Here is a 14,459-nt window from a genome sequence, read left to right on the forward strand (position 1 = left end):
GTCATTATTGTAGTATATGGCAAATATGGATTTGTTGGCTTCTTTTTCCATGAACCATCAAAAGTCTTGAAAGCTTCAGAAGGTGGTCTTCCTGAAGTTCAAAGTATTTTATTTATTGAAGAATGGATTTCACTATTAACCTTACCTGCTTCATATTCTGTTGGCTACTCTACCAATATAAATTTAGTCTTCATAGATAAAAAAATACTTTTTCATAGCAGCAAGTCTATCCATTATTGTGAAGTTTGCTTTCAAAGGAATTTGATGTTCCATCATGAGTTAAATTATCTGCTCCCAAAGTAACTTCATTTGCAAAATGTCAGTAAAGTTCCTAGTTCTCTATTAAAATTCGAGCCACTCTGTCATATAAATACAGTTAGATGGTGAAATCTCACCACCTTCATGGCAGTCATCAAAAACCTTTAAAAAAGAAAAAAGTTTACAATCAAATGAGAGTTTTAAAATTATTACATTGTAAGTCTCAAATGTCACCTACAACTAAAATTTCTGTTAACAAAGTATCCAAGACCCAACCATTGTTTTTTGTTTTTTTTTTTTAAAGAATTTATTTATTTGGGGCGCCTGGGTAGCTCAGCTGGTTAGGTGGCTGCCTTCGGCTCAGGTCATGATCTCAGGGTCTTGGGATCAAGCTCTGCATCGGGCTCCCTGCTCAGCAGGAAGCCTGCTTCTCCCTTTCCCACTCCCCCTGCTTGTGTTCTCTCTCTGTCAAATAAATAAATAAAATCTTAAGAAAAAAAAAGAATTTATTTATTTGACAGAGACACAGCGAGAGAGGGAACACAAGCAGGGGGCAGTGGGAGAGGGAGAAGCAGGCTTCCCATGGAGCAGGGAGCCCGACATGGGGCTGGATCCTGGCATCATGACCTGAGCCAAAGGCAGACACTTAACAACTGAGCCACTCAGGCGCCCCGACCCAACCATTTTTTAAAGCAATATTAAAAATAAAATTTTTAGGGCGCCTGCATGGTCCAGTTAGTTAAGCGTCTGCCTTTGGCTCAAGTCATGATCCCAGGATTGGGATCAAGCCCCATGTCAGTTTCCCTGCTCAGAGGGGAGTCTGCTTCTCCCTCTCCCTCTGCCCCTTAACCACTGCTTGTTCTCTCTCTCCCTCTCTCAAATAAAATCTTAAAAAGAGAGACTAAGGCTGTATTTAAGAACATGCTATAACAGACCGGCTGTGTGATTATAAAGTTAGTGAATGAGAAACCTTTCACTGTAGCACTAAGATGACCTGCTCATCTGCCACTGGGCCAAAGGCTATCAGCAGATAACAGGAAAGCAGATCTATATACATCACTAACCAAAGGTTTCATGTTAGCTACATTCCTTTTTTTGAAGGATGCTAAACAGAATTCCCAATATGCTCGCTGTTTTTTCTAGGACTTGAAACCAGCACACAGAGAGCTTAGGCATATAGACAAGGGCTAGTGTAAGGAAATAAAACCTACATCAGCAGCCCAAGAATATAAATGCCCCGAGGGCAGAGGCAGTGCCTGCAGCACACAGCTGGCATGAACTACATGGGACCGGATGAAGAGTGCTGGGGCGCACTGCAGGGGAAAGAACATGTCTGGGTTTGCGTCCTGGTTGTTACCTCGAAGCTGTAGCTCCTACAGCTTCCTTAGCTTCATGCTTAGGCGGAAATAATACCACTAGCTCCAAGGGACAGAAGTAGGATTAAATGAGACCACATAAATCTTTAAGAATATGCCTGGCCTGTGGTGGGTTCTCAGCAAATCTCATTTCCCTCCCTACTTAGGGTTAAATGATCAGCCGTCATTAAAAATTGTCCATTTCAGGGCCATGAGTAGAAGACACAAATTTCCCCAACCTGGTTATTCTAAAAAAGAATGTAAACAATGACTTGTTCATCAAGGGCCTGTCATCAAGGTTACATGGAGGTTTGAGCCGCTGTTGGTCAACCCTGAGAGTCAGAAAACTGGAGTGTGCTTACTGGTAAGTTAGGTGGCATTTGCACTTGGTGGCAGTCAGGTATGAAGTGAAGCCACTTTAACTCACCGGGCAGAGTCCACACGGGGCCCGGACCAAACCCGTGGGTGGGATGATTGGATTGACTGCTCTGTACAGTTTCATGTGTCCATCTACACTGCCAACCGTGCCTTCTTTTGCAGCAATGATAGTCATCTCCACTTTCCCATCATAAATGAGTGTATTTAAGATCGTTTCAATGTCCTCCATGGACAACTCTACCTGAAAAGGGGATGCATTAGAAAGGACACAAAAAGCACAAGAAGACATCCTTTGGGAGAGTCTTTAAACTGTAAAGGGTCCGCAATTCCTCGGTGAAATGGGGAAGCATTATGCTGGTGAGTCACTAAAAGCATGGGTTGAACAACAGCCCAGGTTAGCACAAACCACAGAAATGCTAGGGATAGAACTCTAACCTCATGTTGAATTTGATACTTTCTATTTGTCCACCCTCTTCAGTAAAATTTAGAAGTCTTTTAACATTTTTGCGGCAAGAATTTAATGGGGATTTACAAAATGTTTGAACAGAAAGTTACTTTAGACATCAAATAGTCCAAATGCCTACTTTTTTTAATAAATGAGAGATTTGGGGTCTAGGAAATGAAAATGACTTGTCCAAGCGGCCACTTCAGTTTCTTCTCTGATTATGAAAAGCACCCAGCACAGTGTCTTTATGTATAGGGGTCTTCAAAAGCATATGTTGACACCACTACTCACAACTTACAAGGGGGACACAATACCAATAAATGACAACTGATGTGATGACTGATGTTTGGCATCTACGTTGAAATGTCCCTGAGAAAGTCAAGGACTTGTCAACAGACTTTCGCATTTTGGTAGTGCAATGAACTGCCAGGCCTCTACTCTGCTACTCTGTATCACAAGCTAAGTACATACAGATCCCACAGTGCCTGATGGCATGACAGTCACCTTTGTCTAAATGGCTTAAGACAGTGCTTTCTCAAAGTGGGTTCTGTAGAATGTTCACAGGTATCACCTGAAAAAAGGGTCTGGGTCCAATTATGTTTAGAATACACCGTAAACTATATTCCTATGATGAAGAGTAACCTTTACAAAATAAGATGAAAATTAAAAACTGTGTTCTCACCTTACTGATCCCCAATTCACAGATATACTTCCACACTTCATGTGATGAGGCAAATGAACTATTTCTTTGTATCATTGGATTCTGTTTGCTTTCTCGTGCTGTTTCTGCCTATAAGGGTAGAAACATAACTCTCAGCAAGAACACGGTGTTTTCTGAATATAACTACATAGTGTGCAATCAACAGAATATATTGTTATGTAAAAATTACCGATTTGAATTCAAGTCCTATAAAATATGATATACAAGATTAAACATCCTTTATGAAGCAACTTTTAAAAAAAGATCTGCAGTGAGGTTTCCTCTATTATGCCTCACCTTGGTTTGTAGGAATTTAAAGCACTGTTGGTTAAGCACCTCTACAAATTCTGACTCAAAATCCTGGTCACTGTACCAGGCTCCACCAGTCACAGACCGGTCCGGTTGCAGGTTATAGAGCATATATACTTTCTTTTTTGAGGCCTAGGGAAAAAATGCATAGTAGATGTGGTTATAAGATAACCAAGTCTGCCAGGGGTGCCTGGTTAAGCATCTGACTCTTGATCTCAGGGTCATGAGATCGGGCCCCTGGCTTGTGCCCACGCACTCTGAATGAATGAATGAATCAATCAATCAGTCTATCTTGAGAAAAAGAAAAGATAACCAAGTCTTCCAAAACTGAGATTTAAAAAAAACCCTCGGGGCACCTGGGTGGCTCAGTTGGTTAAGCGTCTGCCTTCAGCTTGGGTTGTGATCCTGGGGTCCTGGGATCAAGCTCGCATTGGGCTCCCTGGTCGGGCTCCCTGCTCAGTGGGGACCCTGCCTCTCCTTTTCCCTCTGCTACTCCTCCTGCTTGTGCTCTCTCTCTGTCAAATAAATAAATAAAATCTTAAAAAAATAAAATAAAATAAAAATTTAAGAAAAAACCCTCAAAACTTTTTTCTTTGGAGCCAGGGGTGGGGAAGGGGCAGGGAGGGAGAGAGGTGGGTAGAGAGAGAGAGACTCTTAAGCAGGTTCCACACCCAGCATGGAATTGATGTGGGGCTCGATCTCATGACCCTGAGATCACGACCTGAGCTGAGATCAAGAGTCAGATGCTTACCTGACTGAGCCACCCAGGCACCCTTCAGAACTTTATATTTTAGAGCAGTTTTAGATTTACACAATTATTATAAAGATGGTACATTTATCTTGTGCTCAGTTTCCCCTCTTAATATATTAGTAGGTTGTGTTTATTACAATTAATGAACCAATATCGATACACCATTATTAACTAAAGTCTACACATCACTGAGGTTTCCTTAGTTTTTCCCTAATATCCTTTTTCTGGTCCAAGGACCTATTCAGGACCGCATTACATTTACTTGCCATGTTTCCTTGGCAAATTCTCAGACTTTCCTTGCTTTTGATAACTTGCCAGTTCTGAGAATTACTGGTCTGGTATTCTGTAGGACATCCCTTGACTGGGATCTGTCTGATGTTTTTCTCATGCTTAGACGGGAGAAAAGACACGGAGGAAAAGTGCCCTTCTCATCACATCCTATCAAGGGCACTTGATTGTCACCAAGTGATGACTGATCACCATCAATATGACTTCTGTGTTGAGGTTAACCTTGATCATGTGGCTTGAGGTAGTGTTTCTCTGTTTTCTCCCCTGTAAACTGACTTTTTCCCACCTAGCCTTTCCATGTGTGGAAAGACATCACTATGCACAGCCCACACTTAAGGAACGGGAGTTACATTCCACTTCCTTGAAGGTGGAGTGTCCACCTAAATTACGTGGAATTCTTCTGCACAGGAGGTTTGTCTATTCTGCCTCTACCTACTCATGGGAAGATCTGTCATTTATTTACTTATTTGAGAGGGAGAGAGAGCGAGCAAGTACAAGCGAGGGGGAAAGGGACAAGCAGACTCTGCACTGAGCGCGGAGTCCAATGTGGGACTTGATCTCACGACCCTGAGATTATGACCTGAGCTGAAATCAAGAGTCGGACGCTTAACTGACTGAGCCACCGAGGCACCCCAATCCGTTATTTATTTATTTAAACATTTACATTTGTATGGATTCATGAATATATATATATACATATACATATATATATATATAAAACTTTGGGTTATAATCCAATAGTACTTTAGTTTGAAACCTTGAAAACATCATGTAAATGAAAGAAGCCCGACACAAAAGACCACATGGTATATGATTCTGTTTATACAAAATGTCCAGAGAAGGCAAATCTACAGAGACAGAAACTACATTAGTGGTTGTCAGGGCCTATGCGCAGGGAGGCTGGGGAGTGACTCCTAGTGGGGTCACATTTCAGGGGTGATGAAAATGTCCTAAAATTAGAATAGTGTGATGGATGCACGACTCTGTGGGTATACTATGAACTACCAAATTGTACATTTTAAACATGTGCATTTTATGGTATGTCAATTATCTCAATAAAGCTGTTATTAAAAATAAAGATGGAGAAGAAGGATTGGCAAAGTGAAGCTGGGTGATTGGTATGTGGGGACTTGTATTATTTTCTCTACTCTTGTATATATTTGAAATCATCCATTAAAAATGCTGAAGGGAGATAATGTTCTAAATTAGGGACTGGGGGGCGCATGGGTGGCACAGTCTGTTAAGTGTCTGGCTATTGATTTTGGCTCAGGTCATGATCTCAGTGTTGTGAGATCGAGCCCTGTGTCAGGCTCCATGCTCAGCACCAAGCCTGCTGGAGATTCTTTCTCCTTCCCCCTCTGCCCCTCCCTGTGATCGCACTCCCTCTCTCTCTAAAAATAAATAAAATCTTTAAAATAAATAAATAATTAATTAAATAAGAGTGTGGTAAGTTAAAAATATCATTTGATAAATAAAATCTCAAATGATGAACATCAAATTCTTATTTGCTGAAATCCGTATTCAAGCAAACTTTAGTTTAGGGGAATCTTGGGTCTTCTTCCGCCTAGGTCAGTGAGGTTAGTAGCTGGTGTCCCTGATGGAGCCAGCTCTGGAGTGGCAACCCTTGAAGGAGGTCATGGGGCAGGGGGGCTGGGATGAGGAGAAGGAAAAACGCCATGTCCTGGAACAGACACTCTACCAGGGCAGAGATCTTTCTCTGACTTGTTCACTAATGTAGCACAAGCACCCACAACAGTGCTTGGCACAGAGTAAACACACAATAGGTATTTATTGAAAGAGTAACCTAACATGCTAGAATGAAGTAAATTATATTTCATGCTGAAAATCCAGGAAAAATGTTCATGATTCCAAAAATTCCTAACTGAAGAGTATAGTAGTTTTAGCTTTTCAAGTGGGTGAGACACGGTTAGGCAGTGATAAATCTAAGCAACGTCTCCAAACCAATCCAACATGAACTAAATTTCAAAAAATCTTTTTGACTAGTAGTTTTAAATCATGACATAGCTTAAAGAACAATAAGATCTTGAAACATACTTGGAGCAAAACAATACAGTGAACACTTGGGGTAAGGAAAAACTACTCACTGCCACAGACTTAACAGCTTTGATAAGCTTTTTACTTTCCAAATTCTTTAGAATTTTGTTAATTTCTGTTAATGGCAAGTTACTTTTGTATCGGATATCTCTGCTCCATATTCCTGTAAGAAAGTAAAGTAAAATGAGTTCAACACCATAGGATTTGTGTCTACAGTCCTACTGCTTACATCGCAGGCCAAAACTAGCAAAATATGTATATATGTATACATTCCTAGGGCATAGCTATAGGAAAAACAGTGACTTAGAGTAAGAATCTCAGATAACAACAAAAGAATGCAAAATGATAAAGAAGTTACGTGCTTTATCTTCTAACCAGACATTTCTTTGAATCCTAGTGTGGCACCTTTTTAAAAACATGTGAAAAAGATACTTTTTAATGGAAGAAAAATCTTGAATGTTGCTGAATTAACTAACATTGTCTCTTCCATCCCCTCCTACACCCCAACTTCTGTTTCCTATTATTTTTACTTTAGATTGTATTTAGATTGTAACTTAAGTTTGGGCCAAGGTCAGCTGCCACTGTCAACGGAGAGCAAAAAAAACCTCTTTATGTAAGCATCTGTGTGCATGTATACCCATTATTTATACCCTATATTTAGGAGATGAAAAATGGAAGATTGCAGTTCTCACAGCCGAAAGCCCTGTGCAGGAAGCTAGGATTTCTCTTTCAAAGAAGGGCTGTATGTGGAATTTTATATTAAACATGTTACCTTATTTTCTTTACAGCACAGAAGCATAATGAGATAGGTAGAATTAAAAAAAAAAATAGAGAATGGCTTTTGTCATATGTCTATTTTTAAAATATTAAACTCCTAATAATAGAAGAATGGTATGATTTCAAGTTATATCATTATTGATACATTGTTGAAACTAATATCAGTGACTCAAATAGATCCTAAAGTGTAATAATAGCTATTTAGATATAGTTCTGTAAGAGGGATAGAGAAAACCAAAGTTGCTGAGGGACCTCTGTCGGGACACTGCCACACTGCACTGGACATCCCTCTGGTTTTTGCAAAAACAAGACAGAGATGGTATTATCCACAATTTACAGATAAGATGAAGATGAAGAAATGAAGATTAAAAAAAAAAAACTTAAGTTTTAACTGATTTATTTTGAATCGATAGTACATTTCCATGGTTCAGAATTCAGAAGTTTCTTTCCATCCCGGCCAACAGCCATCTAGCTCCTGCTTCCCATGAGCTAACAGCAGCGGCATCACACCTGGGTGTCCTTCAAGCATATGCACATTATATATTTCTATTTCCTCTCCTTTTAATATACATGGCAGCATTCTCTATACACAGATCTGTACCCTGGGAAGCCAGAGCTCAGTCCCTATATCAGGTCTAAAGACAACGTTTTTTTCTGTTTCCTCCTTCACATGCTTACCTTTATTTCCTGCATCCTCTATGATTTGATATACTAGTTTTTCTTGGTTATCTGATCCTTTCATTTTACTGCAGGGGAATAAAGTAGAATTAAAAAGGCGAAGAGATACAGGGTAATCTAATAATCTACATAACTACTTTAATGAATTAGTAGACAAGGTCATCACATTGACTTATTTACCAAAATAAGAGCTTACCTTAAAAAGAATGAGACAGGGCTGTATGTACCAGAATGAAAAGATGTCCAAGATATAGTAAGTGAAAAAAACAAGTTGCAAAACAGTATGGATAGCATGATCCCATTTTTGTTAAAAAAAAAAAAAAGAAAGAAAGAAAAAGAAAAAAAAAAGAAAAGAGATTATATATATAGTATATAAATATATAATCATTTCTATATATTTATATATATACCTAGAAGAAAGGACATATACCAAATTATTAAGAGCAGTTATCTCTGAGAAATGGAACTCATGATAAGAGGTGGGGATGGTATGCAGGACAGGTTTACATTATGCAATTCTATATTGACATTTTCCCCCAAAACATTTATTACATTTGCAATAATTAAAATTTCTTAAAATAAAAAAATTGGGGCTTACCCAGCATTCTGAGAATCCTTTATTCTATACAGAAGTCCTGTATTGCTCCTTAAGAGATCCAACTGACCCTAAAGTTTGTTTTGTTTTTTATAGAAATAACAATGAATTATTTTGGAGATATTTCAAATCAATCACAAATGTTAATTTTTAAAAAAAAATTTTACACAAACCAAAATATCCTACCCTGCACAGTTGTTAGTTCCTCACTTGAGACTTAAGTTTTTGCCTACATATCACATGTAATATATTTTTGAAAACACATAGCTCCTTAGTTCGTCATTTTCCAAAATATAAATACCTAACAGTTTCCTATATGCTATATTCTGGCTTGGTTATATGACCAATGTGTAATGAATTCTGAACAAGCAGCTTTAGAATAATAAATAAAAATCCACATTCAAATAAATTCACTAAGTATATATAATATAAACGTAAAAATGAAAATATAATTTATATAAATAAAAAGTTCAAAAGACTAACATGCATAAATATTCTATAACATGATGATCAAATAAAATTTGCAATGTTAATAGTGACATTTACTGATTTGTGTGATTTCTATTGTATTACCTGGATAGTTAGGCAGAAAGATCAAGCAATGAATAAAAGATGCAATAGTTTTGGTTTTATATAACAAGCCAAAAGTAAAGTAAAGCCTGTCTGATGTGATCTGGAAATTCCTTGGGTCTGAACACTGGAGCACTTAGGTGGCTGTACCACTGGGCTTCTGGCAGTTTGGGGAACCCATGACTGAGAGGCCCCATTCCCGTGAGTAAAGACTGGGATGACACATGACTTGCAAACAGGTTTACATATGGATGAACAGCAATAACTTCTTCCCCGGACCCCACTAAGTAGCAAAATTGAACCACAAAGTTCCATTTGGAGGTTGTTTAATTCAGCCTATGAATGTTTGCTGAACACCCATACTGTGATATATGTTTGGGGGCACCAACTTGAATTCTAAAAGAGAATCACACAGCTAATTTCAACTATCAACTTATCTCAACTAACATAGAGGTAAGTGAAGAGTAGAACAGGCGCTCAGAGCAGCAGCTTTGGCCCAACCTGGGGTTCAGGGAGGCTTTCTGGGAGACAGAAAGCGGAGCTGAGTCTTGAAGGATAATGAGGAGTTAGTCTGTGAGGAAAGGGAAGAAGGGCGTTCTAACCAGGGAAGACAAAGGACCTGAGGCATGAGGCGGCAGGGAACCAAAAACAATCCATTCTCTGAAACTTAACTTTTGAGGCAGAGTGATGGCAGATGAGGCAGGTGAGGAAGGTAGCAGCTCAGTGTGGTAAAGCCACAAGTTTGGACTTGAATCTCTAGGGCTGAGATTCTGGGTCAGAAGTGACTTGGCCAGATCTGTGTTTAAGATGATCAGGCTGGCTTCTCTAAGGCAGACGGAGCCAGGAGAGCGGGTTAGAATACACTGTACAGTCCAGGAAAAAGCCAAGACCTGAACACACGCGGGAGTAGTAGGAATGGAAATGAGGGGGCAAATCTGAGAGCTGTTTAAGAGCTAAAATCAGCAACACTTTGTGATTTACTAATACTTATTCCCTTAAAATTCATCATAGCTCCACCACCGCTTATATCCTCCAGACAACAGGACTGGCAGTGGATGGGGCTGCAGAGGTAGAGAAAGAGAGGGGGAGATACTGAGGATGATTTTCAGACAGAAAGCAAAGGGCTGAAAGGGTAGTCAGAGGACAAAAACAGTTTCCATTGCCCCAACTTCCAGCATCCCTTCCACTATCCCTCCTGGAGCCAAGTCCTTCACCAGGGTGAACTGATTAGAGATCACCAGCAGTACTAAAAGAGAGATCAGCAATCTGGCCCACCGCTTGTTTTTATAAATAAAGTTTTACTAGAATGCAGCCATGCTCGTTTGTTTATGTATGGTTCATGGCTACTTTCCTGTAGAGTTGAGTACTTGTGACAGAAACCACATGGCCTGCAAAGCCTAAATACATACTATCTGGCACTTTACAGAAAAAGTTTTCCAGCCACTAAGCTAGAAGGTTGAAGGGAGTAGTTTAACAGAAAGTTCACCTGTCCTCAAATTTCCATGAGTCCTTAGTGTAGAAATCTTTTACCCAATTTCTACTACGACCAAAGTGAAATGCTTTCAAGACAGGGGATCTCTGATGTAGGGGAAATGGAAGGAGAATTAGGTAGACTTAGAGGATGGGGTGCCACAAGGTGGGATATTTTTGGACAGTGGAGGAGAATGACACTAAGGCCCCAGGACAAGAGAAGAGGTAAAAGCAGGTAGAAGGGCTTCATTGAAAAACCCCATTGTAGTGTTACTGGACTCATTCCTGCCTCCTGAAATGCTCAAAGTGAAATTGTGGAGGGAGAAACCCTAACGAACTGACTTTGTGATAGCTGGCACAGGGCATATTTCATAGGGAATGGTCCAACATCGGCAGCAGGAAGTAAACAGAAGGTGAGAGCAGACTAGCCCTATGTGCCCTGTGTACACGATGACAATTAGGTCAACAAATACAACGGTTAAAACAAAATACATTTATTTTATTCATTTTTAAAAATTATTTATTTATTTGAGAGAGAGGTAGCACACGGGGGAGGCGGGCAGAGGGAGAGGGACAGAGAAAATCTCAGGCAGACTCTCCACTGAGCACAGAGCCCACATGGGTCTTGATCCCAAACTCAGAGATCATGACCTGAATGGAAACCAAGAGTCAGATGCTTAACCGACTGCACCACACAGGTGCCCCTCATTCATCTTGTAAAATGATGTGTAATTATTTCTTCCTTCCTCAGTTCAGGCAGTCTGAGCTGTTTCCTGGCTTGGAGTCTTAACCTAAGACACTTTCGAATGGTTTCACATACTAGGAAGTAATGACAGTCACAGCACATAAATGATTACGTGAACTAGTTGAATTTGCCTTACCATGGACAACAGTCTATTGATGGCCACTGCCCGCTGCTGGGCTTCTATATGAGGCATTTCATTCTGAATTACTTGGTCTGTGATTCCATGAGGGAACTGATGACATAATTCTATAATCCTAGGAAGAAAGGCAGTTCAATATTATTCATGTTTTTACCTATTTCAAGAGGTGGGGCGGCGGGGATACAAGCAGAACAGTTTGAAATTGTGCCTTTAGAATGAAATCTTGCCATTTGCAACGACGTGGATGGAACTGAAGGGTGCTATACTGAGTGCAATAAGTCAATCAGAGAAAGACATGTATCATATGATCTCACTGATATGAGGAATTCTTAATCTCAGGAAACAAACTGAGTGTTGCTGGAGTGGTGGGGGGTGGGAGGGATGGGGTGGCTGGGTGATAGACATTGGGGAGGGGATGTGCTACGGTGAGCGCTGTGAATTGTGTAAGACTGTTGAATCACAGACCTGTACCTCTGAAACAAATAATACATTATATGTTAAAAAAAAGAAGATAGTAGGAAGGGAAAAATGAAGGGGGGGAAATTGGAGGGGGAGATGAACCATGAAAGACTATGGACTCTGAGAAACAAACTGAGGGTTCTAGAGGGGAGGGGAGTGGGGGGATGGGTTAGCCTGGTGATGGGTATTAAAGAGGGCACGTACTGCGTGGAGCACTGGGTATTATACGCAAACAATGAATCATGGATCACTACATCAAAAACTAATGATGTAATGTATGGTGATTAACATAACATGACAAAATAAAAAAGAAGCAAAAAAAAAATTCCATTTAAGGTTCCAAGTCTTAAAAAAAGAAAGAAAGAAAAAGAAAGAAAGGAAGGAAGAAAGAAATCGTGCCTTTATTCACATTTGGCAGATAATCTATTTGTTTGTTTGTTTTTAGTGGGAGGATTAGTTGGGGGGAGGCGGTAAGGAGGGAAGGGCAGAGGGAGAGGGAGAGAGAGAATCCTAAGCAGGTTCCACGCCCAGCACGGAGCCCAATGTGGGGCTTGATCTTACAACCCTGAGATCATGATCTGAGCTGAAATCAAGAGTTGGACGCTTATCTATTGAGCCACCCAAGGGCCCCATGCTAAAATCAGATAATCTAGGTTTCTATGATGGTTCTGAATTAAAGCATGTTAGAAATTGGGTAAGATAAATATATGTTTACATTATTACTATTATTTAAAAATGTTTCTTTTTCTCACTAATATGAACTTTAAATTAGAACAAAAGTCAAATGAAAACACAGAAAAAAAATATTAAAGCTGAAGCTTCAATGTTCTCAGATGGAACAAGTATGACAAAATAAATATTCAGTGCGCTGGGCAGCCATAAGTCTGCAAGGAGAAGGCAAATCAGACACTTCTGGTAGGAAGGCAAAATTTGTTATGACAAGTCACCATAACTGGGGCTTGCTTTTGGAATTATCTCTACCAAACAAAAATAAGCCCAAATATCCCCTTTGTCATAGGATCATCATACGTGTTTTCATAAGTTTGAGAAAGTTAAGGTCTTCTAAAACTATGTGAACCTAAAAATAGTGCACGGATAGCGAATTTAAAATTAGGAGAGGCTTTAGGTGACCTAAAATCTTGACTTAAGTACTGCACGGAAACCATTTGGCTCAATGTCTCTTCAAAAACCACAGAGTGCATCCTAACTTCGCCCAAATGTTCTGTCTTGAGAGTTCTCTTAGCGACAAGAACGATCCTGGATGAGAATATGTAGCTACAAGTACTACGGGAAAAACACCGAGTCCTCTCCAGGCGTAGATCACCTTAATGCAGGAAGGAAGCACATCATCACAACTTTCAGAACAGCACCGGGGCAAGGGGAGATACAGAAAGTTACAAACTGTCAAACTCGCTCGGAACTTCTTAAGAAGTCTACGTTCCAGGGATGGGAGAGGGGTTCCAAATCCCCAGTCTCCTTCCTGCACGCGCCAGTATCTACCGAGGGTCCCGGGAGAAGGCGTCCGGCTGCCCAAACGTCCCGCCGCCTGCGGGGGGCTCCAGAGCCGGGAAGCGAACCTCACTGGTTTTACCTGTTTTCTATTTCGACCGGATCCGCGTCGGGTGGCTGCACCTTCACTTTCACCTCAGCCATGACTGCCCAGTTCCCGGCCCCTGTGGGGAGAGACGCTCGGGGTCGCCAGATAGCCAGTCCGGGAACCGAGGAACCGGGAATTGGGGAAAAACGGCGCCCGGCTTGGGCAGGGGCCTTCTTCCTCGTGTCGCAGCCGGTCCTTACTTGTTCTGTCGGCTTGAGGTGGCCAAGGGGCGCCTGATCCGCCTCATTTGCCCGCGCCGCTACATCTTGTTTTTCAGAAAGTCAATGCCTGTCGGACGAATGAGCCTGGTTCCTTCACTCTGAGTTGGGACGCCACCTCCGAGCACCCAATGTCGGTGAAGGCATATTCTCAGAGGCCTGCCGTGAAGCCTTAGGAAAGGCGCTCGAGGCCGGTACCAGTCTCCGGGCCTAGCGGCAGGGGCGGAGCTGGTTGCTAGGAAGGCAGTTTCCGCCAATCACCTGCTCGACTCTCGTGGGCGGGGCCCGACTCGCAGCGTCTGTGGAAACCCAAGAGGCGGCCGAGGAGAGGGCAAGAGGAGGTGAGAGGTGGGCTTCCTGACTGGGGACCGTGGCGGTACCTCGGGGCCCCAATACAGGTCCCGGTGGCCGGAGGAGAAGGGCCTCCCTCGCTCCAGCCGAAAGGAAGCGGGCGTCTCTATTTGCCCCTGATGGACGGGGACAGGGACCTGATGAGGTTCCGGATCCGGGCGGCGAGGGGGCGGTATTGATGGAAGGAGTTGAGGGGTTACGGGTGCTATTGATCCCAGACTGTCATTTAGGCCTAGCATGTCTGTCTACTTCTTGATCCTCTTTGCTTGGGGCCCACTGGCCGCCCCAGCCTCCCAAGGGTAGCTCCAAATTGCGGCGCAT

General features: G+C 41.5%; 2 protein-coding genes across 12 annotated transcripts in view; one reads left to right on the plus strand and one right to left on the minus strand.

Moving 5' to 3' along the window:
- Positions 1-282: 282 nt before the first annotated feature.
- Positions 283-13,690, minus strand: POLR3F (RNA polymerase III subunit F). Of its 3 annotated transcripts, XM_027621281.1 has the most exons (10): positions 13,564-13,690; positions 11,511-11,628; positions 8,593-8,660; positions 8,191-8,211; positions 7,995-8,062; positions 6,590-6,702; positions 3,434-3,577; positions 3,119-3,226; positions 2,041-2,232; positions 283-420 (listed from the first exon to the last, which is right to left on the minus strand). In XM_027621281.1, the coding sequence occupies exons 1-10, from the start codon at positions 13,623-13,625 to the stop codon at positions 343-345; spliced, it is 972 nt and encodes a 323-aa protein (XP_027477082.1). In that variant the 5' UTR covers positions 13,626-13,690; the 3' UTR covers positions 283-342. The 3 variants fall into 3 exon arrangements, with proteins under 3 accessions (XP_027477082.1, XP_027477083.1, XP_027477084.1); XM_027621282.1 differs by lacking the exon at positions 8,191-8,211; XM_027621283.1 differs by lacking the exon at positions 3,434-3,577.
- A 333-nt stretch (positions 13,691-14,023) lies between these two features.
- The window catches only part of DZANK1 (double zinc ribbon and ankyrin repeat domains 1), a 62,500-nt gene continuing 62,064 nt past the window's right edge, over positions 14,024-14,459 (plus strand). For 8 of the 9 annotated variants that reach the window (XR_003524566.2, XM_027621270.2, XM_027621273.2 and 5 more), the window contains exon 1: positions 14,024-14,128. The gene's annotated coding sequence lies outside the window, so the exon portion shown is untranslated. The remainder of the gene's footprint in view (positions 14,129-14,459) is intronic. The other variant, XM_027621272.2, reaches the window with a different exon arrangement.

Source organism: Zalophus californianus, chromosome 8, assembly GCF_009762305.2.
Source record: "Zalophus californianus isolate mZalCal1 chromosome 8, mZalCal1.pri.v2, whole genome shotgun sequence".
Classification (NCBI taxonomy): Eukaryota; Metazoa; Chordata; class Mammalia; order Carnivora; family Otariidae; genus Zalophus; species Zalophus californianus.

Bases quoted from the DNA above. Each gene is read 5' to 3' on its own strand.
- POLR3F (XM_027621281.1), bottom strand. From the start codon at position 13,625: ATGGCTGAGGTGAAAGTGAAGGTGCAGCCACCCGACGCGGATCCGGTC. The intron at 3,578-6,589 runs GTGAGTAGTTTT...TTTTTTCCCTAG, and splicing joins AAGCTGTTAAGTCTGTGGCA to GCCTCAAAAAAGAAAGTATA. The intron at 421-2,040 runs GTGAGTTAAAGT...TCTTTTTTAAAG, and splicing joins CCCCGTGTGGACTCTGCCCG to GTTTTTGATGACTGCCATGA.